General features: G+C 34.9%; 4 protein-coding genes across 4 annotated transcripts in view; 1 reads left to right on the top strand and 3 right to left on the bottom strand.

The window, feature by feature from the left end:
* LOAG_18001 (hypothetical protein) overlaps window positions 1-14,427 on the bottom strand; it is a gene marked incomplete at its 5' end in the record, with an annotated part of 18,041 nt that extends 3,614 nt beyond the window's left edge. The window contains 47 exons of the mRNA XM_020450671.1: window positions 183-338; window positions 502-657; window positions 872-1,088; window positions 1,184-1,338; window positions 1,509-1,728; window positions 1,831-1,888; window positions 2,147-2,263; window positions 2,433-2,554; window positions 2,648-2,787; window positions 2,897-2,998; window positions 3,096-3,229; window positions 3,419-3,497; window positions 3,731-3,995; window positions 4,156-4,235; window positions 4,592-4,732; window positions 4,805-4,874; window positions 5,035-5,178; window positions 5,266-5,431; window positions 5,570-5,703; window positions 5,844-5,974; window positions 6,060-6,228; window positions 6,376-6,553; window positions 6,734-6,900; window positions 7,052-7,170; window positions 7,288-7,438; window positions 7,537-7,633; window positions 7,973-8,129; window positions 8,406-8,525; window positions 8,604-8,865; window positions 9,093-9,198; window positions 9,395-9,593; window positions 9,785-9,913; window positions 10,001-10,097; window positions 10,252-10,403; window positions 10,625-10,806; window positions 10,918-11,055; window positions 11,169-11,354; window positions 11,531-11,693; window positions 11,842-11,990; window positions 12,094-12,277; window positions 12,418-12,545; window positions 12,632-12,761; window positions 12,893-13,040; window positions 13,215-13,357; window positions 13,579-13,699; window positions 13,953-14,030; window positions 14,356-14,427. Of these exons, the coding sequence (XP_020305622.1) occupies window positions 183-338; window positions 502-657; window positions 872-1,088; window positions 1,184-1,338; window positions 1,509-1,728; window positions 1,831-1,888; window positions 2,147-2,263; window positions 2,433-2,554; window positions 2,648-2,787; window positions 2,897-2,998; window positions 3,096-3,229; window positions 3,419-3,497; window positions 3,731-3,995; window positions 4,156-4,235; window positions 4,592-4,732; window positions 4,805-4,874; window positions 5,035-5,178; window positions 5,266-5,431; window positions 5,570-5,703; window positions 5,844-5,974; window positions 6,060-6,228; window positions 6,376-6,553; window positions 6,734-6,900; window positions 7,052-7,170; window positions 7,288-7,438; window positions 7,537-7,633; window positions 7,973-8,129; window positions 8,406-8,525; window positions 8,604-8,865; window positions 9,093-9,198; window positions 9,395-9,593; window positions 9,785-9,913; window positions 10,001-10,097; window positions 10,252-10,403; window positions 10,625-10,806; window positions 10,918-11,055; window positions 11,169-11,354; window positions 11,531-11,693; window positions 11,842-11,990; window positions 12,094-12,277; window positions 12,418-12,545; window positions 12,632-12,761; window positions 12,893-13,040; window positions 13,215-13,357; window positions 13,579-13,699; window positions 13,953-14,030; window positions 14,356-14,427 (6,712 nt within the window). The remainder of the gene's footprint in view (window positions 1-182; window positions 339-501; window positions 658-871; window positions 1,089-1,183; window positions 1,339-1,508; window positions 1,729-1,830; window positions 1,889-2,146; window positions 2,264-2,432; window positions 2,555-2,647; window positions 2,788-2,896; window positions 2,999-3,095; window positions 3,230-3,418; window positions 3,498-3,730; window positions 3,996-4,155; window positions 4,236-4,591; window positions 4,733-4,804; window positions 4,875-5,034; window positions 5,179-5,265; window positions 5,432-5,569; window positions 5,704-5,843; window positions 5,975-6,059; window positions 6,229-6,375; window positions 6,554-6,733; window positions 6,901-7,051; window positions 7,171-7,287; window positions 7,439-7,536; window positions 7,634-7,972; window positions 8,130-8,405; window positions 8,526-8,603; window positions 8,866-9,092; window positions 9,199-9,394; window positions 9,594-9,784; window positions 9,914-10,000; window positions 10,098-10,251; window positions 10,404-10,624; window positions 10,807-10,917; window positions 11,056-11,168; window positions 11,355-11,530; window positions 11,694-11,841; window positions 11,991-12,093; window positions 12,278-12,417; window positions 12,546-12,631; window positions 12,762-12,892; window positions 13,041-13,214; window positions 13,358-13,578; window positions 13,700-13,952; window positions 14,031-14,355) is intronic.
* Window positions 14,428-14,887: 460 nt separating this feature from the next.
* LOAG_18000 (hypothetical protein) lies at window positions 14,888-20,803 on the bottom strand. The gene is made up of 18 exons (XM_020450670.1): window positions 20,719-20,803; window positions 20,463-20,606; window positions 20,113-20,288; window positions 19,800-19,988; window positions 19,598-19,676; window positions 19,353-19,504; window positions 19,047-19,187; window positions 18,711-18,801; window positions 18,351-18,602; window positions 17,833-17,995; window positions 17,599-17,718; window positions 17,260-17,473; window positions 16,892-16,997; window positions 16,665-16,754; window positions 16,338-16,456; window positions 15,897-15,993; window positions 15,599-15,745; window positions 14,888-15,443 (listed from the first exon to the last, which is right to left on the bottom strand). The coding sequence occupies exons 1-18, from the start codon at window positions 20,770-20,772 to the stop codon at window positions 15,441-15,443; spliced, it is 2,337 nt and encodes a 778-aa protein (XP_020305621.1). The 5' UTR covers window positions 20,773-20,803; the 3' UTR covers window positions 14,888-15,440.
* A 335-nt stretch (window positions 20,804-21,138) lies between these two features.
* LOAG_04054 (hypothetical protein) lies at window positions 21,139-21,586 on the top strand (the record flags this gene model as incomplete). Its single annotated transcript, XM_003139591.1, has 1 exon — window positions 21,139-21,586. A coding segment is annotated over one exon (324 nt), but the record flags the coding sequence as incomplete, so codon positions are not given.
* Window positions 21,587-22,827: 1,241 nt separating this feature from the next.
* On the bottom strand, window positions 22,828-25,468 carry LOAG_04053 (p70). The gene is made up of 8 exons (XM_003139590.2): window positions 25,229-25,468; window positions 24,750-24,923; window positions 24,423-24,610; window positions 24,054-24,196; window positions 23,851-23,920; window positions 23,527-23,745; window positions 23,151-23,357; window positions 22,828-23,050 (listed from the first exon to the last, which is right to left on the bottom strand). The coding sequence occupies exons 3-8, from the start codon at window positions 24,495-24,497 to the stop codon at window positions 22,874-22,876; spliced, it is 891 nt and encodes a 296-aa protein (XP_003139638.2). The 5' UTR covers window positions 24,498-24,610; window positions 24,750-24,923; window positions 25,229-25,468; the 3' UTR covers window positions 22,828-22,873.
* Between the last annotated feature and the right edge of the window lie 219 nt (window positions 25,469-25,687).

Below are 25,687 nucleotides of genomic sequence, written 5' to 3'. Positions count from 1 at the left end.
TATTATACGACGATGTTTATTTTATACAATCATGCATTTTACTGCATTGATGCCGACTAGAGAGTGATGTTTACCACCAAAACATTTTGGAAACAAAAAGAACTAATTGCGTATACTGTCGGAAAAGCATTAAAGTAATCACAAATCGTGTCAAAAATGTAGTAGTGATGGGAAAAACTTACAATGCCAAGGATTGAAATACATTTCAGCAGTGAATAAATGATATTGCCAATGTCCACATTATCAAGATACGAACGAATAGAAAATAATGTTTTCATATGCCCAAACACAAAACGGTACTGATCCATTTCCGTAAACAAATCAGATAACAGAGACATCTATAAAAACGATTTAAAAAAAACTCTGTCAGTACATAACTTTCATGCCCTGGTAAGTTGAGTGCATTCATACAATATGTAACATGCAATTTTTATGCTCTTTTTAGCTTCAAGACATCAAGATATTTTATAACGCTATTACCAGAAAATTTTAAAGCTATACCGACTTAACAGTTGCTGAGAGAAGAGGCAATGGAACAGCATCTACACCAGCACGAAACCAGTGTGAATAAGTATCGAAAAGCATTCGCAAACATGATTCATATGTAGTGTCATGGCCACTGTTCAGTAAGTAGCTGCTATCTGACGAAGGCAACCGCTGCAATGTTTCCTAATCTTCCCCATCTTAGAATTAAGTTAATAAAAAAAAGCATCATCACATTAGTTGAAACAGCAGTTTATCTTTCAAGTATCTCGGGTAAATAAAAAATTGATGAAAGCATCAATTCTTTGCAGGAGTCGTAACATCTGACTTTTCAGAAGAAATTTTCTGATGCCATCAAAATATACACAAAATTAACACGAAAGCGCACCTCTTTCGATTGACTATTGATCTGCATGATGTCTTTGTACAAATTGCGTTCTTGATCCAGAACACCAGCCATATTCCAAAATGTAAGTACCGAAAATTGTCCCGGTCGATACCTTTTCCCTCGATCGTTTATAATTTCTAAGTTCTTTTTACGAATGGAATCTACTGCGGAAGCACCCAACAGTTTTGCTTGAAGCATTGTTAAACGCTGCCCATATCTTCAACAGTAATTTAATCTTCAGTGAATGAAGTGGGACAAAAAATTCTTAATGATGAAGCATCTAATTATTAAAACTATCCACAAACAGCTCACGACGATGAAAGAAAATCTGGTGATACATCACGCGGTTTCACAATGAACTTTCCCGTAACCGGATCACCTCTTTCCGGATACAACAACGTTTCCAGCAATAGGTTCGTTATGCCTTCAACAGCAATAGTACTAGCCATAAGCTGCTCCGTCATATTCTGGAAAACATTATATTTAAAGTAACTCCCTTAACAAGTTTTTCAAATAAATGCATTGATTCATACAATAAGTAGTAAACCACAAGACCAGAGAAAATACAAAAAAATGATTGGAAAATTTTGTAACTATTTATAGCCATAATTTTTTAACAGCATTAACAACAAAGTACCACATTAGCATTTGCAAGTTCAGAGCCAGACGGAGTTGACGAAATTACACCGAACAAAGACATCGAAAAATTATCAAAATTTGAGCGGCGATTCCATCCAGCCCATAAAACCCGCCATACAAAATCTTGCAAAATATCTACATTCCCAAGGTAGTGGATATTCACGGTCGGTATTGAAATCGACGAACGGTGAATTTCTGGTTCTGGTTTCCAACCACATCTCAAAATATCCTTACTATCAAATTATCTTTACTATTTACTAAACAAGGAAAAGCGAAGATATGAAATCGATGGAAATAAAAAAGGAACATGAAATGCTTACAAAATTGCAGACCGTGGTATACATGAAATATCACTCAAAAACGGTAATCTTGACACAGCTGAAAAACTTTGCCACTTGAAATCAACAAAAAGACGAATCCATAACAAGGTGTTTAAAAAGGTGTTCTACCATGACTCCTGTTACTAGCATAGGTTCAGCTTTTTCACTCCTAACATAGAGAAGTGAAAAAGAGCATACAAAAGTGTGAATGAAACACAAGATGTCAAGCTATGAAATTAATCATTCTGTAGTAGCATGGATTCTAGGGATGGAGTGGTGGTTCCGAAATATCGAAAGAATTAAATCACATACTGACCCTTCGCTAGCCTTTCTAAGTGAGAGTACAAGCGAGTTTTACGATGTTTCTTGCGAAAAATTTCTTGTATCTTTTGCGTTACATCAAAAGCAGTTCGTATAGCATCAGAAAAAAAACCTGCAACACTAAGAAACGTTCTAACATGTAATTTAACTAATTTCAGTTTGGCTTCGGAAGAAAGAAATTAGATCAACAATTGCTCCAACACAAATAACAAGTACTGCTATATACAAGCCAATTTCCTATTGAGAGAACAATGCAGCTCATTCCTACTCGAAAACTTTACCTATATCGAAATCTTTCTTGCCAGTCCGATCGATTATTTTCATACTCCAAAAAGGATCACCCAGCTTTTGCAATCCCTGGTAAGGCAGCATGCTACACTGCTCAAAAACGTACTGAACCAATCTAAAAATGCAGTTCCTTAACCACTACTATATAGTCTTTTTAAAGCATAAGAAAAGGAACAAACGGAGAAAAAAAAACAATTTCAAATCTAACCGAGCGACACTAACAGCCAAAGACAGCTGCTGCTCTACAACTTTCTTCGAATTTTGAGCTTGGTCAATAGTTTCACGAAAAGAAGGCCTAGTAATTCCAAAAGCGACTGCACAAGCCACTTCTGATGTTTGTGATTCACTCTAAATATCCAGAATTTCTGACAGCGAAAGCCAACCAAAGAATCCAGTGATTTTACACAAATAATCATCAAATAACTGATGTTTGACAATAAGAAATGTGGTAAATCACCTGTACGGCAAGAGAATCGACATAGCGTTGTATCCAATGATCGAATAATGAATCTTCGGTAACCCAATCAGATGCTTTTTTGTAGGCAATACTTTCAGGTTTCTGTAAAAAGTAAATTAGTAAGAATTTATTCATTTCTTACAGATAAAAACCAAACAGTTGAACAATAGAGAAAAGAATCAAATGAGTGAACACAGACATTTGCAATTCTACTTTGAACAAAAAGTTGCAAAGAAGAATTGACGGACGGATCGAATGCAAGTGAAACAAATGAAGCCAATAATGTGTCGATTTTCAGCAGAGGAGATGTGGAAAGTTCATCGTACAATTCACCTAAATACATAAAATATAATAAAGAGCGTTAAAATGCCACCTAAAAGAAGTCTATGATGCGAATTGATGGCCAAAAAAATTTCCAATAGTACTTATCATGTGAAAAAAGTACGTATTGTATTTCAACAATTTCCGAAACTAAAGACACTATAGGCTGAACAGAAATTTCAGAAGTAATTGTAATCATACCAGAACATTCTTTAGCAATTTTAAATTGATCCAACATGTCAATAAAACTGGACAGTACGTCGTATCTCTTACATTCGTACTATAACATGCGGATTAATAATAAGTGATATTACATGGGAACAAATTACATGTATAATATTTTAAATAATAGATCTGCGATCAAAATTCTCATAAATATTGCAAGAATGTGTGGCAAATTCCATCCGTAGTGGTTGTAGATGCACTTATCCAAGTTTAGATGGACAACAATTAGATAGACAACAATTGAAAGAAAAAAAAACGTTTAAAAGCAATCTCATATAAAGGTGGTACCGCATTTCGTAGTATCATTTCCGCATACCTTCCTTCAACGTTACACAACATGACACAAATAAATTCCGCCTGGATGTCAAAATCTAAAATCAACACGTGTACATTTCTATTATCTCGGTAAATTGATGCTGAACAACTCAAAACTTGACTTTTTTTTCCAATAATTTGTTGAAGTATATCAGCAAAAAGTTCTGGAGTGAACTGCGATGGATCATCAATTCCAAGATTGTGTTTCTTGCCACCTAATTTTGATGTTTTTTCGACGCTGAAATAAGCGGTGGAAATGGAAAACTAATAGCAATTTGAGAGAAATGAATCAGCATGTTGCAATTATAATCACTGAGTTCCTTCGGACCATTTATCCTAACGCTTGAAGAAGCCTTTGTAACACAGCATTTATGAATTTCAAATGAGATCAGCAATACCATTTAAATAAGAAATCAGCAGAAAATTGTTCCGATGTTATGAAGTTTGTCAGTGAAGTTTTGAGTGCAACATTTTCACTCTGAAATTAATGACGGCGAGTTTGAAATTAATGATTTCAGATGACTTCTGCATGAGAAAGTATAAGGACTGAAATACTTCAGGAATAAAATTCGCTCTAGGTTATACTAAAGGTAACGGCAGCAGGATTTCTAACTAGATAGTTCATTGCAAGAAAACTCGGTAGTCGATAAAAACCAAGTGGCTCAAGCGACTGATAGATCAGGTCGAAAGATTAGTGGAGGAGATTTGAAGTTAGCATGCTAAGCTTCAGTTATCAGGCAGATGTACAGTCATGTCTGTAGTGCAGTTTCGTGATTAGATAACACTGAATAAGATAATCTTGATGGTGTTTCTTTCATATCTTGCAAAAATTACCTGATGATCACGAACAAGAGCCATTAAATAGTCCAGTATTCTAGATTTACCACGTTTATTTTGCAAAAATTCGATGATAATAGATGTTTCCGGAATATCATTGGATGCGATAAGTTCAATAACATCCAAATCAACAGCATACTATAATAAATTGTCTAACCAACTTTAACTAAATCATTGCAGTTAATATAATGAGAAATTATAAAGACTTACAGAGCAACAATTTTTGCTGAGGTTGATAGCACTTTCTAGTAAAGTCTTCTGCATATCAATGTCCAAATCACTACAAAACCATCATGTGTTTTTACTCTTCAAGTTATGTCTCTAGCTCTTTCAAGCCACACACTATATTAGACATGTTTCAGCAGTTTATTCATAAATCCAACTTCAATTTGTGATAAAATTTTTTTGAAAAAGCAACAACTGATTTTTTCAAGCTTTACCTTATATGACATGCAAGCCACCTACGTACTACGACAGTTAACAAAATATCTGGAGAGCAACAATCGAATAAACGAACGATATCGCCAGCTTCATCTGGGCTCGCTGTTCGGCATTGCGTTATCATACACAAATCGCCTAACTGTCTACAAATTGTATTGAATAAAGTCTGAACGGTTTGTAGTAAAAAAATATAAAAAAAACAAGAATTAACAATTGAAGTAATAACTTACTTTGAGGAGGAATGAAACAAATGCTTATGCCTATGGAAACCAGCAGCGTTAACAAATGCAAATAGTTGAGCGTAAATACGTGGATAAAACGTCGATAAGCTTTGAAGATCAGCAAAATCCATTGAGAAATATGCATCAAAAGTATTTGTAATGGATTTCATATCACCTTAAAAATGATAAAAAGAATCAATTCCGAAATAAACTGAATTAATTTTAATAGAATTCACTACATGGAAATTTCTGCTGGAGAAACATTAATCACTGAATAGCTATTCAAAGTTGAATATATGAATTGAAAACTCACCTGAATGAACGGCGTGCGATAAAATTAAAAGATACCAAATCACCAAATTTTCACTGTTTTCCTCATTGATACTATCCAGAGAAGTTAGTCGTCGTAAAGCTTTCAGACACTGACCAAGTAAGGTCATTAGCAAACTATAAGATGAAGTTATAATGTGTTCTGTAACTAATATGCAGTTAACTGCAAACTAAATAGTTCTAATAAATTTTTTAAAAAAGGAAAACAACTACAACATATGCCACACTAGTTACATCAAAAACGTAAGGAGACAAACCACCCAATCTTTTCAACAGCACGGTCACATATTTGTTCGATTCTTGTAAAAGTTGAACCTTCCTTCAAAACACACAGGAATATGAACAAATATGGTAGGACGACCACCAGTCGAGAAAAACAGTGCAAATCCTGCAACTTCAACAATTATGTCGACCACCAACAATTTTAGCGCAACGGAAAACGGAAATTTTATCAGATGTGAATATACACGAACATCTTCTAAAATGTTGATCATTTTTTTGAAAAGAGAGTCCATTGGTCGAGTAATGGCGGCATAACATGACCGCAACAAAATGATTGCATTGAAGGCTGTAGTGAATTCCCAATTTCCTGCATATAATTGTTGCAAGTTTTCAAACAGGGATAACAATGTTTTTGTCCAACTGTAAAGAAATAGTGCAATAATCTTGAAATGGCTTACAGTTTTCATTTGGAAAATTTAGGCTTTTTATCGCCATCTTCATGATTAATATGCGATTATCAAATAAGGGATTAATAAACATATAAAGAGGTTGGAAGGAAAACATTACCTCTGTGCTTCTCCGTTAATATGAAAACCGAGAGCAGCAAGAACCCAGAGCTGAAGAACTCTTGTGGGACACACTGCTGCTAATTGGTCAGTCGTTTCTAATATCTTCAGAAGTGTGACATCGAAAGAAAGGCGCATGCTTATGCAATCAACCAACACTATTTGAAGACAATTTAAAGCTGGAAAGAATTTATAGTTTGCCACATAAATGATGTGGTCTCCATAATTGGTTAATGGATACATAATACGTAGCAAGTAAATTTCAATTTGGATTGATATCAAAAAAAGAATTAAAAAACAATCAGTCCAGTTCCTCGTTAATTTAAAAAGCTTGGGATTCGCAAAGAGGTAACACAAACCACATAAAGTCAGATATGGTCGTGTATTACAAGCTTTGATTAAGAGTTCCACAAAAGAGCGAATTCTGTCCAATCCCATGATTACTTGTCCACGACTTTCAGTATGATAAAGCGATAAAAAATAATTGAATACTGAATTTAGCAATTTCTCAGCATCTGTAGCTGTCCTAAACAGCAGTCAAATGGAGAACTTTCAAAACAGTTTTTAAATAAAAACTGGAATCCACAGAAACCTCGAAAACCGAAGAATCAAAACCAATTGCTTTCCCATGACATAATTATGTTCTAACGGCAAAAGCAGCAAATTCAAAATGATACCAGTTCCGGGCACTAATCTCATTAACTTGTTCAATGACGAAATTGAGCAAACGAGTTTCTGGATCCAGCAAAGAATAGTTTATTCCACCTCGAACAAGTACACATAAGAGATCCAATACCTGAAACACTATTTACCCTTGAGAAATACAACTTTTATTTTAATGGATTCCCTCATTTCTTTCTTCAGTTAATATATTAAAAAAAGATTTGACAAGTCCATGAAAAGGCGAAATCACCGAGCATTGAATATCCACAGAATTCGTTGACTGATATAAGCGAATTGTCAATGATACATACGGTTCAAACATTGTCACGTGCGAAGCTATTTCCATGCTTGTGGGGACTCCATCTTTAGAGATTAGGTCCTTGCGTAACCAACCAGCAGATCTACGAAAAATTTTTGGATTTTGGTATAAACTTATTTAAACCTTATTTGAACCGAATCTTACCCTTTCAAATCCTGAAGAAATGAAAATGAAACATACCTTATAAGCTGAGCTTCGCCATATTCAGTTCGACCTGTATTGATAACAAATTCTGTAAAGAAATCTGCATTTCTTAACAAGCAGACTTCGAAGAGATCTGTAAAGATAAAAAATAAAGATAAAAAAATACGTAACGCCTCCGAAAAGTACTGACTAAAAGTGACAATTATGTCTTCCAAAGAAGCACCTTTGTGGCCTTTAACACAGTGGAATATGAGATTTGGAAACAAAAACCATGAAAAAGAACATGATTGACTGTTGCTGCATTTCAGTATAAACTGACCCACTTCAGAATTCATACCGCACCAAATCTATGAGAATTTAGTCAAACTCTCACTGAGGACTGGATTACATAAACACTGTTTCATTTCACAGGTCACAAAATGAAAACGCTAGAAAAAACTTCACTTACACAATTAGATATAGTGAAAATCACCTTTGGGTTGGCTAATATGATTTAATTTCAAACTCCTTAATCCATCTAATGATAAATTTGCAACATTACTTCCAAATAATATCTTAAATAACTGCATTGCAACTCGAATACTTTCATCTGGCACGACTTCGATAACAGTTTGACAGTACAATAAAATCTAAAAATATTTCGAAGAAAAAATTTCAAATTAACTGCTTCTAATGATTACCAAATATGCCTGAGACAGATTTGTACCTTGAAAAAATGCCTCTAACCACGAAAATTTTTATTGCTAATCGTATTAGGATACACGTTTGCTCTTGATTAATGTTTTGGTGCGAATGAAAATGCAGGCAATTATTTTCCAAACGTGTTCTGCATGTTTTTCACCAACAATACCAGACAGATGACAATGATAAGCAAAACATCTTTTGTAAACACTGATGTAAATTACCTCTTCCAGAATATCTGCAACCAGTGGAAGACGCATCACCTCTAGTGTACAAGCTAAACAATTCAGTGCTGAAATCAACAGAGCTGTAAAACGTTCGGATGCATCAAACGCCAAAGTATTCTGAAATATAATTGCATAACCCATGTAAGAGAAACTAAATGAATAAGATGAGATAAAAAAGACGAAAAAGCTCCTCACCATATAATTGAGATAACCACCCTTCAGTGAATCAGCGAGATGAATGAGACTAGGAGATTGCAGGAAGCTTGTATTTCTAGACATTTTGATGCCAATACCAACAAATCTTGAAATCGCAGCAATTCGTTGCTCCCATGATGCTACACTGTTGGTACTAACGGAAAGTGCTTTACGAACGGGCGAAAATGGTGAGGACCGCGAAAAAGGACAAACAGTTTGCTGCCGATGTTCGATTATCAAAGAATAATACAAATTAATAACCCTGAAAACTAAAAAGAGGAGTGATATAAATGCCAGATATTACAGAAAAGAAAAAATCATCCCGTTTGTTTACAAACGAATGATATCCTCGAGATCTTCAAAAATTTTTTAAACAACAATTGATCCATTTCTCAGCATCACTTCCAAAGTTCTCGACGCTGCATTTATTTCCACTAATCCAATTTTCTCAACAGGAAAGTTCTACATCGGGAAAGGTAACTGACATACCTCAATTGCAGTAGAATAAGTTGTTCATAAATGGAATATCTCAGGAATTTCGGCATAACATCACTACCTTCATTAGCAGCCTTCATGATGCCTACTGTGTACAACCCTTAAAACAGATCGTGTTGTAAGGACTTCATAAATATCTCATGTTATAGTCATGTCATGAATTTCGGAAATTCATTTCCCAGCAGGAGTGTTTGGGCAAGTAACTTTCAAGACAATGACTGAAGTCGTTCTGAAAAAAGCAGAATTTTACCAAATCATTTTGGCAGTAATTTCGGAAGGTACCAACATTAATTTACCTGCAGTCATATACGTTGCAATATTTAATAACTGTATGAAAGTTTGAATATCAGTACAGCAATAATCACATTTAGAAATCAGAGAAATGATTAAACCAGTCTTCGAACTATCAACGTTCGATTCCAGTCCCCATGCTTGCGCATAATGTCTAGATTTGAAACAACATAACAGTTGAAATAACCCAGCAGCAATACCTGCCTAAATAGTCCTTAATTTATATTTTGTTCTTGAAACAGATCTTCATGTTATAAACGGGTTGTATTAAAACATATTTAATAAACTTCACCACTAACTAAATCATTAAAACTAGATGTAGTTAAATGTACTTGTTAAAATACCAGTTAGTCAGAGCAAGAAAATAGACAAATTATTTCCAATCAAACAATGACCTGTTGTTTTTCGCACGCACTTGTCGTTAAAATTTGGAACATCTTTCTAAGCACAAAAGAAAGGTTGTAAGCGGTCAAAAAATTGAATGGTTGCTGCAGGAAATCGTAGTATGGACTCATACCTACAGTCTGAAAAGAAGTGATAAATGACCAGTTTGTTGTATTTGATTACAAAAATACGATGGCGATTTTGTATCTTATTTTTGCATGTCATACCAGAGGATTTTTTGGAAAATCGGAACAAAGGTAATCAGTGGGTTCTTCCACTGCGATGTTATTCGGTGCTGAAGTGTAGTTCGCGTTCTCAGTTAGTCTGGAAAACAATATAAATTTTAATTTGAAACACTGCAAGGAAAATGTTCAGCACGTTAACCCTCAACAACTACTTGCTCAAAATTAGCAGCATATTTCCGAGGAATTCACTTTACTATGCTACGGATTACTGTCTGAAGTACTAATGAACGAACAATGAAAGATGCTTTGCTGCAGCGTTCCTCACTCGTTGGTCGTCATCAGCAAGCAAATGCATATATATCTGAAAAATCTCGTCAGGAAGATGAGTAGTAAACGAAATCGCAAATGCCCACTCGATGCTTGCTAGATATTCCACTACAGCTATCTGAAAATGGACCAAATAACATATATTTCTCGATATGACCGTCATTCCAGCCACAAATCTGAAAGACGGATTCCTTACATGAAATGTTTTTCTTTTTGAACATTATCCAGTGGCCACAATATGGAATCTAAAACAATTACAAACAACAGCTCTGATAATATTCGTAATAAATGCAAAGTAACTCCTTCTAACTTCCAGAAGTATCAGTTTAAAATATTTACCCGCAGCAAAAAATAGTTGTCCCGATAATTTTCACAGGCAAATTTTGCAACATCGTATACAATCCCAGCTTGATAAACCAGTTTTTTGGCAGACTTTAAAGCTATCAGTAACGAGCGACTGCAGTGAGCACGACGAATACGGATCGCATCATATACAAATGAAGCGAATGAGCAACGAGATTCTACAAGATTACGAATGCAAGTTTTTAACTTGTCTGAAGAATTCCTCCCTTTCTGAGATGAAGAAAAACTGGAATTTTTAAAAAACGATGTAAAGTTTCTAGAAGACCAACCATGGAATTGTTCACCCAAAGCTCTGAATCGGCATTTTTCAGCATTTACGAACACAGTGATTGCTACAGCTTTTAACTGATCATCTTCGTGATTCAGATAAAGTTGAAGATCCTTCAATGTTTGTACGCCTAAACCACCTAAATTGCATTGTTAATAAATACAAAATGATGATATTCATTAGTAATTACAAGCATCAAATATAAATTCCTGACTTTATTGGAAACCTTGATTTGACAATGGAAATAATCACCTTTTGGTTGGAGAGTTATGTCAGCAAATTTTGGCAGATGCAAAGCAAGATTGCCCAAACAAGACATTGCCAAAATTTTGTGGCTTACACGAACTTCGCTATCAGGCATCAATTTAAAGCATTGCCCACTTAATAAAAATCGTTTTGCCAGAAGTACGGCAGTATATGTGAGAAATGAACCAAATGCTATAAAAAATACATTGATTTTTAACTTCAACGAACATTTTATTTTTGAAATATTTTTAACCAAGACCTATATTTATATGGCATTGCTAGTCAAGAGCTTTTAAATTGTTGATTGTTTTATGACCCTTACTAACGCTTATCAAATATAATGAGGTAAACTGAAATAAAAAAATTACATATGTCTACAGGCAAATATTTGGGTATCGGAATAGAAACTGATGTAAGTTCAGGTAACGATCCTTCTGATGAACTAGAACACTTGGTTTGATCATCGGATATTTCTAAGTGTCTTAGGGGATCAATAATATCCATGCCACCTTCCGAACTTGACTCGTTCTGCTAAAAAAGTAATGCGACTACGAATTTTTAAAGAATCAGTTTATCAAAATTTCCCAATTTTCAGAAGTTATCTTACAGCACAATCTCTTTTATTACAAAGCTTTTTTTAATTTCCAAAAGAAGAATAATAAGCACTCTTAGAACTCACCATCTTTAAGCTCGAAGAACCAGCATTTGAAGGCAAACTAAATGAAGGCTGAACACAGCTGTTAGCTAAATCCACTGCTTCAGAAGATGTGCTATCAAAAAGAAAATCTAGTGGACTAGCTCTCAGCGAGCTCACACAACTGGTAGCATCTGTAAAAGCAAAAAAAAGAAAAAACAGGATGAAAGGACTTGAGTAAAAGTTAAACAACGTTTGAAATATCAGACTATAAAAACAGACGGGAAGAAAGCAAACTTGTTGGCACAGCAATATCCTGTTCTTCCACGTCAGATTTTAGAATGTTTGACTGTTGTGGATAAAATGACTCTACGTTAAGGGCAGCGAGTGGAGATGAAACCACTTTTTCGAGAAATTCCAATGAAGCAACCACAATTTCATTGTGAGGTGAAAAAAGACACCGTAATACATCACGAACTACCTAGAAAGAAGATCCAGGCAAATATTTTAGTCAGACATTTAGTCTTATGAATCCAGAATAAGAGAAAAAAGCAAACCAAACTCTAGTTTTCTGACACTAATTCAGTATTTCTATTCAAGTTGAAAAATCATTCTACTTACACCTTGCAGACTCTCCAATTCATATTCACTGCTCCTCAATAAATAAACAGGCCACAGTAAACGCAGTGAATTCAGCGTTCCAACCAGCAGATTTCTATTTTGCTGTTCACTTGCTTCAGATAATACTTCTAAATAGAAAAGTAACCAGAATCTTGATTTGATTTGAAAAAAAAAAGAGATTGTGCAGCTGAAAATCAAAAGAAAATGGGTTTACTGAGGAAATGTAGAAAAAATTTTCTGCGTACAACTCCAACATAAGTAGCCAATTGATTTATAACGACAGCAGCTGCCCGATTCGTTACACCTGGTAGTTCCAAATTCGAAAGCGCTACTTCATAGAGCTTCTGAAAATAAAAATCAAATCTTCCCTCCTCCGTTATTCCTTAGATACATGAGTATCTTATTTGATGAGTAACTTTCGCAAATTTCACAAAAACAGATATTTATATCAGACTGGTTAATATTTCATACTTACCAATACACTATCATTTGGTTGTGTCGCAAAATCCGAACCGAGGAATGCAAAAACTGAAGGAAGATACCTTTCCAAAGCACTCTGCACAACTTCTTCTGAACGAATTAGGATTTTCGGAAGAGCAGAAACCAGATGCATTCCTATAGCCCTGAAGAAAATTTAAATAAAATCATCCATTTTCCATTTAAGAATGTTATATTTCTTGTTGGCTCAGAGACGTGGCATTCCTTGTTTATTTTTTTTTTTTTCTCTTCCACATGCACCCCTTAACTTCAAATGAACTGGAAGGGCAGTGAATTCCAATTAATAATCTTTAGCTAACCGTGAACGATTTGTTTTTACATATTTTAGAGCATCGAGCAACCGCGAAAGCGCAAAAACGAGTGACCGTGGTGGTCCATTTCGTCTAATTTCTGACATCAATACAACAATAACCCGTGAAGTATTCATATCAATAACCAAATGCTGGAAATGATGTCCAGTTGTCAAAATTAATTTTCGGAATTACATAAAACTTTACATTACATAAAAATTGATTATATCCACTTTTGCTTGCAGTTAATGGACAAAAATGCCTAGTTACATGTTATTTAGGAAACTAGAAGTGTAGTTATGGCTAACCTATAAAATCGCAAACCAGGAGAAACAACTTATTTAAACACTGACTTCCTTTCAATGATACCTACCCGAAGCACCGAATCCACTGTTTGTTCACTTAACATACGAAAGTCACTGTTCGGATGATTGATGTATTCAAACAAAGTTTTCACTGCACGACTGAACTCGTCGTTATATTTTGGATTCCTCCTGAAAGACAAAAGAGAAGTTACTGAATAAAGAGGATGTAAAAAAAAATAATAACCACTAAAACTGCATGGCCATTCGATTATAAAATGTAATGCGTCTGAAGTACGTGTGATCACAACTTCCGCATAGGTGAATATCAGCACGATCTGAACTGTCTTGCAGCCAGCACTGTGAAACAGTGCATCGTAAACTATTTCGAGGTCTATTTAACCATATCTATTTCATACTATTTTTAGATGAGCAGGTAGCTAACCAAATTTCAAGTCGAACAAGCACATCTCTGATATCTGAGAAAGCTGCATACTCTTTTTCGCAAAGTTCCGATTTTTTGCTGTAAAAATGAGAATTAACCGGATATAAAATGACCTTTCTGATCATCTGTAAACATTATCTAATCTTATCAACAGAACAGCAGAATTAAGCTCTTCAACACCGAAGGATAGTAAAATTTAAAGATGGCTTGAATTCATGACTTTTACTATGATATGTATGACGTGTCTTTAAAGCAAAGAAAAACCCTGTACGATTTGTAATTGGATGTCCATGCAACAAGGAAACTATTCCATTACGTTTTCCAATATTACTGTTGTGGTACTACTCATGGAATACGAACCTTTCCCATAACCCTAACAGTATTTATAGGAATAAGAACTGACCTGGATATAGTCGCCCAGTCTGACTTCCTAGTTGTCTGCAAAACATTAAGGGCCTTTGAAAGGCGATCCATCTTACAAATTCTTATTTAAACAATCATAAGAAATCCTACAAAAGGAAAAAGAACTGTAAACATATAGTTTATTTGGAAAAAATGTTTGATTACATTGACCATTTCATCACATAAACATTTAGATACATAACGGTAGTTCATTTGAAATAAAACAAAGCATTCCCCATGCTCTCTTATTTATTGTATAAGTTATCAGCCTCTCCTCGCCCACCCAGTCCGTTTTGAAATCAACATTAAAAACTCTTCCACGAGTACTGCTAACATTTAACAATAAACTCAGAATGGTACCCTTATCCTATCCTATTAAAGAATTCATGGTAATCATAACTCGTAGCTGAGATTGTTAAAATTTCAGAGAAAAAATTTCTATGGGAAGATGACCCACAGCTCAAGCAGCGGCTTCCACAGAAAGATAACATTTGCTCACACAAAGAAGAAAATTTATGAATTTTATTTTCAAACCAAGCATAAAATAAAGAAGTGCGAATTTAACATGGAGGAATGTGCAAAATCATAATTATTCGCCATCAATTGAGTAGATAGACCGGATAAATCTTCCTAAAAGTGACGTTTTATTCAACTGATCACTGTATTCTCGAACCAACATTTTCACCAATTCTGCTGATTCTGCTAATCGTGCATTCAGCAAAACATTCTCCGCTTTAAGCTGTTCTATCTTCGAAATGTTACTACTATCACGAGCTATCTTTCGACGTATCCACGTACTTCCAGCAGCCAAGTGGTCGTTAGCTGGTTGTCCATTTTGCCAACTTTCAAAGCTTTCCATACAATCACAGGAGCACCTGGCAAAGTAAGCACGCAGTTCAATGATTTTCTCACGAGCAGAACAAAGTCGACCGCTCAGTTTTTTGATCTCGTTTTTCAGATGCGCATGTTCCTGCAGAATATCAGCATTCTTCGTACTTACTTTTTATAAATGATCTTCAGCTTTCCAAATTTTTTGTTTGCCTTTATTTCCTCCATTCTGATTTCAAAACATGCCTCTTTACATTATTACTGAAAATAGTACCTTTTTTATAATTCCTACACTAAATCAAAATGCAGAGACAATGTTACTTAGCAATTAAATCATTAGTTTTATACAATAACAGTTCATTTGAAACAAGCCAAAATGAGAGAAAATACATCGGAAAAAGGGACAAAATGCTCACTTCGGTTATGCTATCTGCACTAGAGATAACATCTTCAAAGCCACTTTCGACGATATTACTATCACCTGCTATTGCTGCATGGATCTGCTTTAACTTTGTTCTTATAATCTCATAATGAGAGCATTTGCCGTGTACCATCCAAACATTCTACGATGCAATCAGTGAAAAATAATGTAATTCCAAAGTGATTATTGCAAATCAACATATGGAGAATTCTCCATTTAGTGAAATATTAACCGGAAATGAAAATTATGTTCAATTTACTGGATAAAATATAACAAAACTATAACAATTTTACCTTGCAAAAAGCTTTTGATGATGGCGATGTCTTCTCCATATTCAACATATTAATACCACTACTTCGATTAAACCTATTATATGAATCAACACTTTTCCTACAAAATAAATTTAAGGTTAAACTAGATGTAAAGAACTGAAATTTGTTAGTTGTAAAATTGCTGAACTGCGAACAGAAGATTTTGGATGCAAAATCGAACATTGTGATTGACTGTTCCAACAAACACTGGTATTACTGATAACGGTTTATCCTGTTCTTGTATTACCTTCACATTCCTTCAGCTTTCCCACTCTCATATTGATACATCTACGCCTGCGCCGTCATAATTGAAAGTCGCTATATATTACTACATGTGACATGCAAAAGTTAACGATAGAAAATTATTACTTTTTTATGATCCCTCATAATTCCTATTTCCTTCTTTCTAGTGCAAAATTTTACCGGAACTCTTCCATCAAGACACTGAATCTTGGTAGTTCAACGTTGGGTAAAGATTGCACTGAACCATACGTTTGAATGCTTTCCATATTTTCAAGAGCATTGCTTTCGTCATTATACTGCTAAACAGCATATCAATTAATAATGTTGAATTGTTGTCAGTAGCTACTTACTATGTATTATCCCTAACTAACTTTTTTTTTTTTTTTCGCTCCATAATCAACAAGAAGTACAAGAGCAAAAATTTGTCTATTCAACTACTAATTGTAATTTCATTTTTCGAAATTGTGAGCAAAGTAAGATTTTAAATCCTAAAAATAAAATCTTTACCCCAAGCCTACGGGTAAATAATCGTGAATCGTCAGGTGTTGATGAAGATATGACCGTTTTTAGGCGGCTCAATTCGTATTCATATTCTTCCTGTAACATAAAATTTTGATACATGCTCGAGATTTCTCAAATACGACTTTCCTGAAAATAAAATATTGTGCCTGATTCTAGGTATTTATATAAGTTCGTTTTTTTTAAAAATTCGATAAGAGAATACAGAAAGTTGCCTGCAATCGATCGATCATTTTCATTTTTTCCTCTGCGAATTTTCGCTCTAAAATATTTCTTTCGGTAACCAATTGTATTTGAAACTGAAATCGTTCCTTCTCGAAACTACAACAGTATACAATTAATGAAGTCAAAAAAGTTCAATCTCTCAATTTCCTTCATTTTGTGGAGCATTATTTCAGCTTGTTCTATGCAGATTCACACAACATAAAACTCTGTGTCATTGAGAAAGAATAAATTATGCACGTCCTATAAAGAATATGCTTTCAAATATATTTTTAACTTTAATTTGGGAAAACAACACTTTTTGAAAGGTATACCGAATTTTAGACATTAAAATCTAATAATCTTCAATTATAAAAATTGCCTTTGCATTATTTGTCGTTGCTGATTGGTCAAAGCATCTGCAAGGGTTTTATTAGCCGAATGCTTCAAAGCCACGATCTCTTCTCGATGTTGTTCTTTGATTCGTTCCATCACACTTTCCTGTGAATCCTTCAGTAGAGTTTGCTTAAGCTTTTTACTTGATTCAACATCTGACGTCTTTTCTTTGTCTTTCTTTGCATTCACTATCCATTCATCTAAATTACTAATGACTTGGCGGGAAATGAAGGTATTCCGAATTTTTCGACGATTCTGACATTTTCATTTTTAAAAAAGAAATAACGACATGAATAAACATGAGTTTTTAATGTGAAGAATATACTTGAAGACGAATTTTCCACAATCCTAGCAATTCGGTCATGTCGACGTTTTCGTTCCTTGACTTTCAACATACGACGTCTTCTAGACCTTATAAAGATGGACTCCGGTTCGCTTTCCATCTCTGAATACTTGATGTCATGGATTGGAATACTTTTTATTCCAACAACATTTTAACAATTTCCAAAATAAATCTGAGTAACACTTTATCATAAGAAAGCCAAAAAATGTTATATACCTGACAGTGTATCAACTGGTCTACCTTCCTTGCGTCTTTTTAGAGCCAACATTTCCAATCTAAACGTATTAGTCCAGTGAAAATAAAGTGGCTCAATCATATTGAAACGAGTATTGCGTCTTTTCCGATTACTTGTTAATTCCTCTATTTTTTCCCGCAACCTCTGAAAAATTTTACAGAGAGTTCTGCAATAATTGATGCTGAAACAACTAATTCATTCACTTCATTATGTTTGATGGCAACATCCAAACAAGATACATAAATGTTTTAAGATGTATCTATCGAATAAATCTGACAAATTTCATTTTGCTGTTTTGTAAAATGAATGAATTTGATCAAGTTGTAATAGTAATAGAAGACTAATATTTTTCCTTCAGAAAAAGTGTCAAGTTTTTACAGTAAAACTCCGCCCATTCGTTCCATGCTATCGTTTTTTCAGAAGTGTGTTATGATGTATCCTATGCTCTGAAGAAATGCTCATCTATTCAAATCTTTAAATTCGATTCAACATCAAAAACCTTGTTGTGAGCGATAAGTAATTCAACGTGATGCCTCAGCATCATCGTTGGTTGCGTTTCTTCGAATGGCCGCGGTTGTAATGCTTTATTTAGTTCACTGCGCAAGTGTCGGTTCATTTGCTCCAACTGGTGCACCGTTTCAGATAATTCCTTCGCTTCTTCTGTAATTCGTGTACACTGCCGCTCAAACAATTGCAAACGAGTACGATATGATGATTCATTTTTTCGAAATCGAGCAAGCTCTTCTTCTGCCTAAAAATAATATCATCTCTTCTCTTTCGTGAACCCTACACTGTTCGAGAGACTGTAGTTCAAACATTTCAAAATTTTAAACCAGTATAAAACACTTTCCAACAGAACCTTTTCCAATTCAGTTAACAAATCCTTTTTTTCTTGAGAAAATCGTTCCTCTATTTGACTTATCTTTGTCCGATAGCGTTCATCAGAACTCCTACAATGAACATGATATTAATCTTTTTAAAAAACCGGTAATTATTTGTAGCAGGCCGGTAGAGAGTTTGACAAAAACTCCAAAATGTATGATACAAATCAAATTTCCGAGAAATGTGATAAAAGAATAGCAAAAACTATTATAAAAGGAGGTAAAGTCCAAAATAAAACTATATCATAAAATGTGAATGTATATGTAGAAAACAAACATGATTTCAGGTACCAAATTTTTCTGATGAAACCAACCTAAACCGCTGCTCATATGCCTGTTCAATGGAAAGTTGATTTTGTTCTAGTTCTTCAATCAGAAGAACATGTCTCTGGTTCGCCTGCTGGAACTGTTTGTAAAAATGCTCCGCACGCAATTCAGCTTCCTTTAGTGAACATCTGAAACATAAGTTCTCTAACTTCCACTTAGAAATAAGTTCTATCTTTAGTTGCCTTTGGAATGCACGTTGAGGAATGATGACTGAAATTGACAATAAAAAAAAGATGGAAAAATACCATAAAATATTTGATATTTACCGATAACACAGGATAATTTGAACATACCTTATATGATCGATGAAAGCATGAAGTGAAAGCAAGGCAACTCGAATTATTGTGGAGGCAGTCGGTGCGGCCACTAAATTACCTAACTGCCGCTCCAAACTACCACTGAGTGAGATAGCATTGACAGTTCCTTCAAGTGGTTGGCCGGAAAGCTGAATAAAATAGAATAGTAACTCACGTAATGAATTTTTTGCACTTCCATCCATAAAAATCCATGACTTTCAATAATATTTTATTCATTTTACCTTCAAAACATATAAACCCTGTTCCATACTGATACCGCACGCTCGCCAATGTTCCAACAATTCCTGGCATCGAACAGTTCTAAAAATTAAGACGAAATCTTTGCCACTATCTGCGCATCGCAGTAGAGTTTCGACTTCATTTACAAAGAAAGGTCTAACAAACAACAGATCAAAGACCTGATACAAGAAACTATACGATTACCCAGTGTTAGAAGGATCCAGTGCCTCGAACAAATTCACTGATGGTACGAAAGTTTCGGTAATAAAATTTACTTCTTCGCTTAACCGCTTCTGCATATGATACTGAGCAAGAAATTGTGCTAATGTAATACGTCCTACGTGACTAATATCCGCCTGTTCAAAAAGTTCATCGATCTCGACTATCCCAAGACTGAAATGTTATTTCTCAAAAAATATTTCATTCCATTAAATACGATAAGAATCATTTTACAGGAAAGCGTTCCACTTTTACATACCTTACTGCAAAAGGGATTTTTTTTCTATATAAAATTTACCTGTTCAATTCTGGCGTATGTTCACACAAAATACGAGCCTCGTACCGAGTTAAAAGGCCATGGGGCTCAATTCCAAGTTCCAATAAGTTTTTTTCCGCATTACTTTCAAGATTTTCTGCTACCGTGGTAACGTTGATAATATCTGGCAGTAATTGCATGAAGCGTTCTTTGAAAACCTTCAAATGAATTTTTTCAAAGACATCAGTTTTCCACTTTCTCAAACTAATTCTCAGTTTTCTATTATGAAACCTAGCAATTTAGACAATCAGCAAAGCCTCACCAAAAAAAAAAAAAAGAATTCATGTTCGCATTCGAATAAGACCCTCTACAATCTCCACAATAAAGTATACCGTAAAATCGACAACTGTACAACCACTGAGTATCCGTTCAAGTATGACATCAGCAAAGGAAGAAAGGTTGAGTTTAATGCATAAATCCTGTAGACCAGATGCATCCAAGTGTGTGTCGCCATGTTTTGCACAGCTTAGGAATAGCTTCAAAAACATTAAGTTTTTCTTTTTCAATAACTCATCTATAATGAATTCTTAAAGTCCTTCACGAAGTCATATATTTCTGCTCACAATAAACGAAAGAAAAAAAACTCACTCTATTCAGTTCTTTGACATGAACATTTTCATCGTCTAGTACCGAAGTTGTCATTCGTTACAAAACATTAATATATATGCTGCAATCAGAAATAATTTGAAGGAGTCAAAAACTGAAATTCTAACTTCTAATTTAGCTTCTAAGGCTGCGACGGATAACAAAAATCACTACTAGTGACCACGCTTTATCAGAAGGTGACTTCAGCACAAAAAAATCATTAAACGATTTAACACAAAGATAAACTGAACTGTAACACTAAAACATAAATCAGAAAATGCAAAGTCTAAGCAAGAAGCAGTATTTCCCGAGAGAAGGTATAAGGAAGAAGCCTGCTACCAAGTCTTAAACCAAGATCTGGTACCAGCATTTAGCCTAGCACAGAAAGACTATTCAAGTAACATGTTCGGCATGTCAACCTCTACGGTGAAGTACCAATTGTTAATCGGTATATGGGCACTGCCGAAACAATCAACCATCCGTAAAAGAAAGCTCTATATATACTTTGCCTACAAACATTTACGAAATCAAGATATTCAGATGGTACCTTTACAATACCACACAAACATGCACACCCATGTACATATATACACAAACGCACACAAATACACACAGAAACAGACACACACACATACACATGCATGCATATGCACACACACACACACGCACACACACACACATACACACACACACATGCACACACACATACACACACACATACGCACACACATACACACACACACATAAATACACGTACACACAATCTCGGCACGACCACCGTGAACTCTTTCTGCAACGGACACCGTCCTGCATAATTTTGCACTTCTGATAAAGGCCGGACAGTTAACTAGGAAATGTACGGTGGCCTAGATGAAACATGCTGATTTCAATTGTTGCAACGCAGCTCCAAATTCAGCAAGCTTCTTCGACGCCTGCTTAGACCTGTTTCGCCTTGCGGTGTCGCTGCGTCGTTTCAGCGGGAATAAGGTACATAAGAATTGTGTCCCATAAAACCTGACACGTTAAACTCATCAGAGGTAGTAGCCTAAATGAATTATGCAAGCATTCAAGAAAGACATCCGTGAGAGAAAAAAGGAAGGTGGATTAATTTGGTTTACTTTACTTTATAATAAGCCATTAATTACTTTATAATTTTACTTTATAATAAGCCATTACCTTTACTTTATAATAAGCCATTAATTAATTGACTCAAGCTAATTTACTGCTCTATGAACATGATAAGTGCTTTCCTTCACTGAACATAGGAAAGTTCACTGTTGACAAAATCAATGATAATATGAAAGTGAATATAATATGAAGTAAGAACGAATACCCCGTTGACGATACGTCAACTGTAAGGAATGAATGAATCGAGTGAATGAGAGAGTAAATCAGAAAGTGAAAACAATGAATACTTGATGGAAAATAAAAGTTTGAAAAGTCAATAAATTGGGTGCACGAATTCTTGATGTTACGAAAGAAAGGAAGGAAGTTTTTCGTAAGAACTCTTCAGAATCTTAAAAAGTTGATTCAGGAGTCCAAGAAATTTGAGTGCAGTTCACAACTGGAACATGGTATTCTGTTAAAATCAAAAATATCTCCGCCCGGCAATATGCCGAGACAATATACCATCAGGATGTCATGGATTTAGATGGATGCGATTCAGCGCACAAAAACAATATTTCAAAGTGACGCCATAACTGCCACTGATAGCTGTTAAGAAAAGCAGTTCCATTCGTTGTACGCAAAACAATCAACAAAGAATCAAATTCTAAATTTTCCCATTGCAAATTCTATGACTTTACTGATCTGGCAAGATTTGGGACATTTGAAATGTTGCTGAAACATGATAATAACTCCATTTGACCCGGCGGATTTTCGAAGTTAAGCTGTCATGATCATTCCCCAAGTTATACTGAACGGCATTTCAAATGTTTTCATGAAGGTTCCTAATTGGAATGATAACGCCTTCATCGAAATTTACTCATTCTTCGTTATTTCCGATGCGATTATTTGAAAGAGGATTTTACCTGTAAGACCAAGTATGGCAGGATACAACAATTCTAGGTTAGATTAGATAATCATTCAGAATAACAAAGTATATAAAAATCATTCCTAAATATTTTATTCAGCAGTACAGAGTTTTGCCTTATTAAGCTCACAACTTCAACAAATGAGAACGAAAGATAAGGTTGTGTGCTTTTGCGAATATATTAGTCACACCCATTTGGGATACTTGAGGAGTTACAGCAATGACGCATTCGTCGAATTTCTGATTTGCCACATTTTCCACGTTATGCGGAATCGTGTTGTTCATTTCCGAAACACTAGTCACCTGCAAATATAATCAAAATTTAGCGATAAATGACATGATTTGTACTTCGAAAAATAAAACGGTTGAATATATTTTCAAAGAGAAAATTGCAATAAATCACCTTTCGACGGATCCATTCACGAAAAATCCCAGTTTCGACAAACCATTCCGTAAAGCGTCGGGCAGATTTAGAACTATGTGAGGCGACCAGCTGAGCTTTGCTAGTTCGAATGGATTCAAAATCACCATTTGATTCGGCGATAAATGCAGCATAGAAGCCACAACTTTTGTAAGGCCAAATTAGAGCTGCAAACCACGACAGCATTGCCTGAAATTTTTTTTGGTGTAAAATAAACTTCGGTGACTGATTTTTCGTATCTAAAGAATAAAAGATGAAGCCGAAAGATTGGGATGTGAATCCTCACACTTCTCTGTTCATACCAGATGGATTTACACCCTAGTCCACTAAAAGTTTTCACTCCAAAACAAAAACCTACTTTTTGAAGCAAAAAATCAGCACGAGGGCCTTCACCAACAGCGATAGCTTCTTTGAGTTTGGTGGCAAGACTTACTGCAAGCTTCCTGGGCACCAAAAGTTTTTCACATAATGCGAATGCATTTTTTGCTTTAAAATCAGCATTCTCATTTGCGGCATACATTTCAGTAAGTTGTGGCACAAATATACCGCCGTCGAGATCGACTATAACAAGGTCCTCCTCAAAACAAAGCATCCAATACTTTCGAAATTATAACTGATTCATAATTTGGCGGAAATCGTCAGAAACGATAGTGAAGAATTTTCAATGATTTGCAAAATTTACCTGGGTGAGATCATCAGTACGTCGGTTCTTGTCCTTTACAACCAAAGGCTTCAATTTATACATGTTTGTCCTAAAATTTATTTGAGATTGACTAGCATCGATACTTCGACGGAAATGATCAAACTGATTGCACTAATAAATTAAAATTTCAATTAATTGCAAAAGTAGCGCAGAAAAAGACAGGGCAAAAAGGACCAACTGACCTTAATAACCCCATAAGATACGGTGTTGGAGAATTTACTATTTCTAACAAAGAATCTGGTAAAACTGGGATTAATGTATAAGGCCATGAAAATGGATGCAATAAACAAGCGACTGACTGAACTGCATGGCAAACACATTGTACCTATAAATACTTGATAAGTAATCTTCAACTTATTTCTGGAAAAAAATCTTATAATATTTTTACATTCTCTTTTTCCCCGATTTTGTTTTATAGTATTTCATTTTCTAGAAATCTAACTTGGAAACGTGTCTTCCTTACTTTTACTCGCTAATTAGCTGATTCCTGGTCTCACTCACGAATTCTTCAACTCAGGATCGTTTAAATACATAAGCAACTGAGAAACTACCGAGCCACCAACAATGATAACTCGTTGCTCAGCCAATAGAGCTCCAATTATAGCAACTGTAACTTCTGGCCCCATGCGCTGAACAATTGCAGAACAATCTGATTGACCCAATATAGGATCCTGCCCTCGGATTACAATATTCCGCTTGGCACCATCTCTGGCTTCTTCGAAAACATGTAAAGAACTACCTGAAATGAGATATTACTTACTCATTGGTGGTAGTCCAGTGTAAGAGCGAAGTTCTTTCAAAACATTGGAAATTCAAATTGTTCCCTAAATTTAGATTCAAGAAAGTCTTAGATCTTTTGCGAAAGTCTTAGATTTAACCATCAGTTGGGAATGTGCATCGATAAACAACATTGAGCAAATTCTTCAATCTTTCCAAACTATTGTGCAGATAACACACACATTCTCGAGCAAGCGCAAAATAAAAGAGTGGTGCATGAACCGGTGAAATGACAGCAAAAACTTCGGGCAGATCACCGTCTCTTGAACAAGTAGCTGTAAACAATCTTGATTCCCGGTGTAAAACTATTTATGTAAAACAAAAATGCAAACATACATAAGTTTTCTGGGACGTAATAACTTTACCTGTGAGATTGTGATAATACAGTACAATTGATTGGCTCTAGATTTCCAGGCCGAGTAATAAATTCTTACGGCAGAAAAAATCATATATATCTCTCTCCTTTGTGGTAAAGCCATAAAAAAATTGTAAGGATTAAAAGATAACACATTTCCTTAAAGATTGCGAAGAAACAAGAATAAGATATCTTTAGTTACAAAAAAAATATAGAAAGCAATACCTTGTTCGCCGTTCGCTTCGTGCCGCCGTATCAAATGACGTATGCAATATGCGAAAGTTCTGAAACTTAATGTTACAACTGTTCCATAAGATAGAAGATGGACGACACAGATGGCTTCATTGCGTGCAAAAAGTTCCACAAATTTAAATAATTTAAGAGTGACAAATGAATAATACACAACAGCTGAAGTAATAAAATAGTGAATTATACCGATCAGGAATCATAGCATCTTTGAGATGCAATCAAACTGGAACAAATATAGGAGCAAAGAGGCACGAAAACAGAAAGGACGAATATTTTAAAAGTTTGAAAACAATGAGTCAAACTAAGTTATGGTTGTTGGTATTCTTCATTTGCAAGTATGTCTATACATACGATAAACATTGATAATAAAGGTCTTCAAAAAGAAAAAAATATGCAGTATACTGTCTAAAAATAAGGATTGAATGTTCCGAAAGC

This window comes from Loa loa (assembly GCF_000183805.2).
Source record: "Loa loa unplaced genomic scaffold supercont3.171, whole genome shotgun sequence".
Lineage (NCBI taxonomy): Eukaryota > Metazoa > Nematoda > Chromadorea > Rhabditida > Onchocercidae > Loa > Loa loa.
Note: the sequence above shows the minus strand (reverse complement) of the source record. Positions and strands in the feature narration are given on the sequence as shown.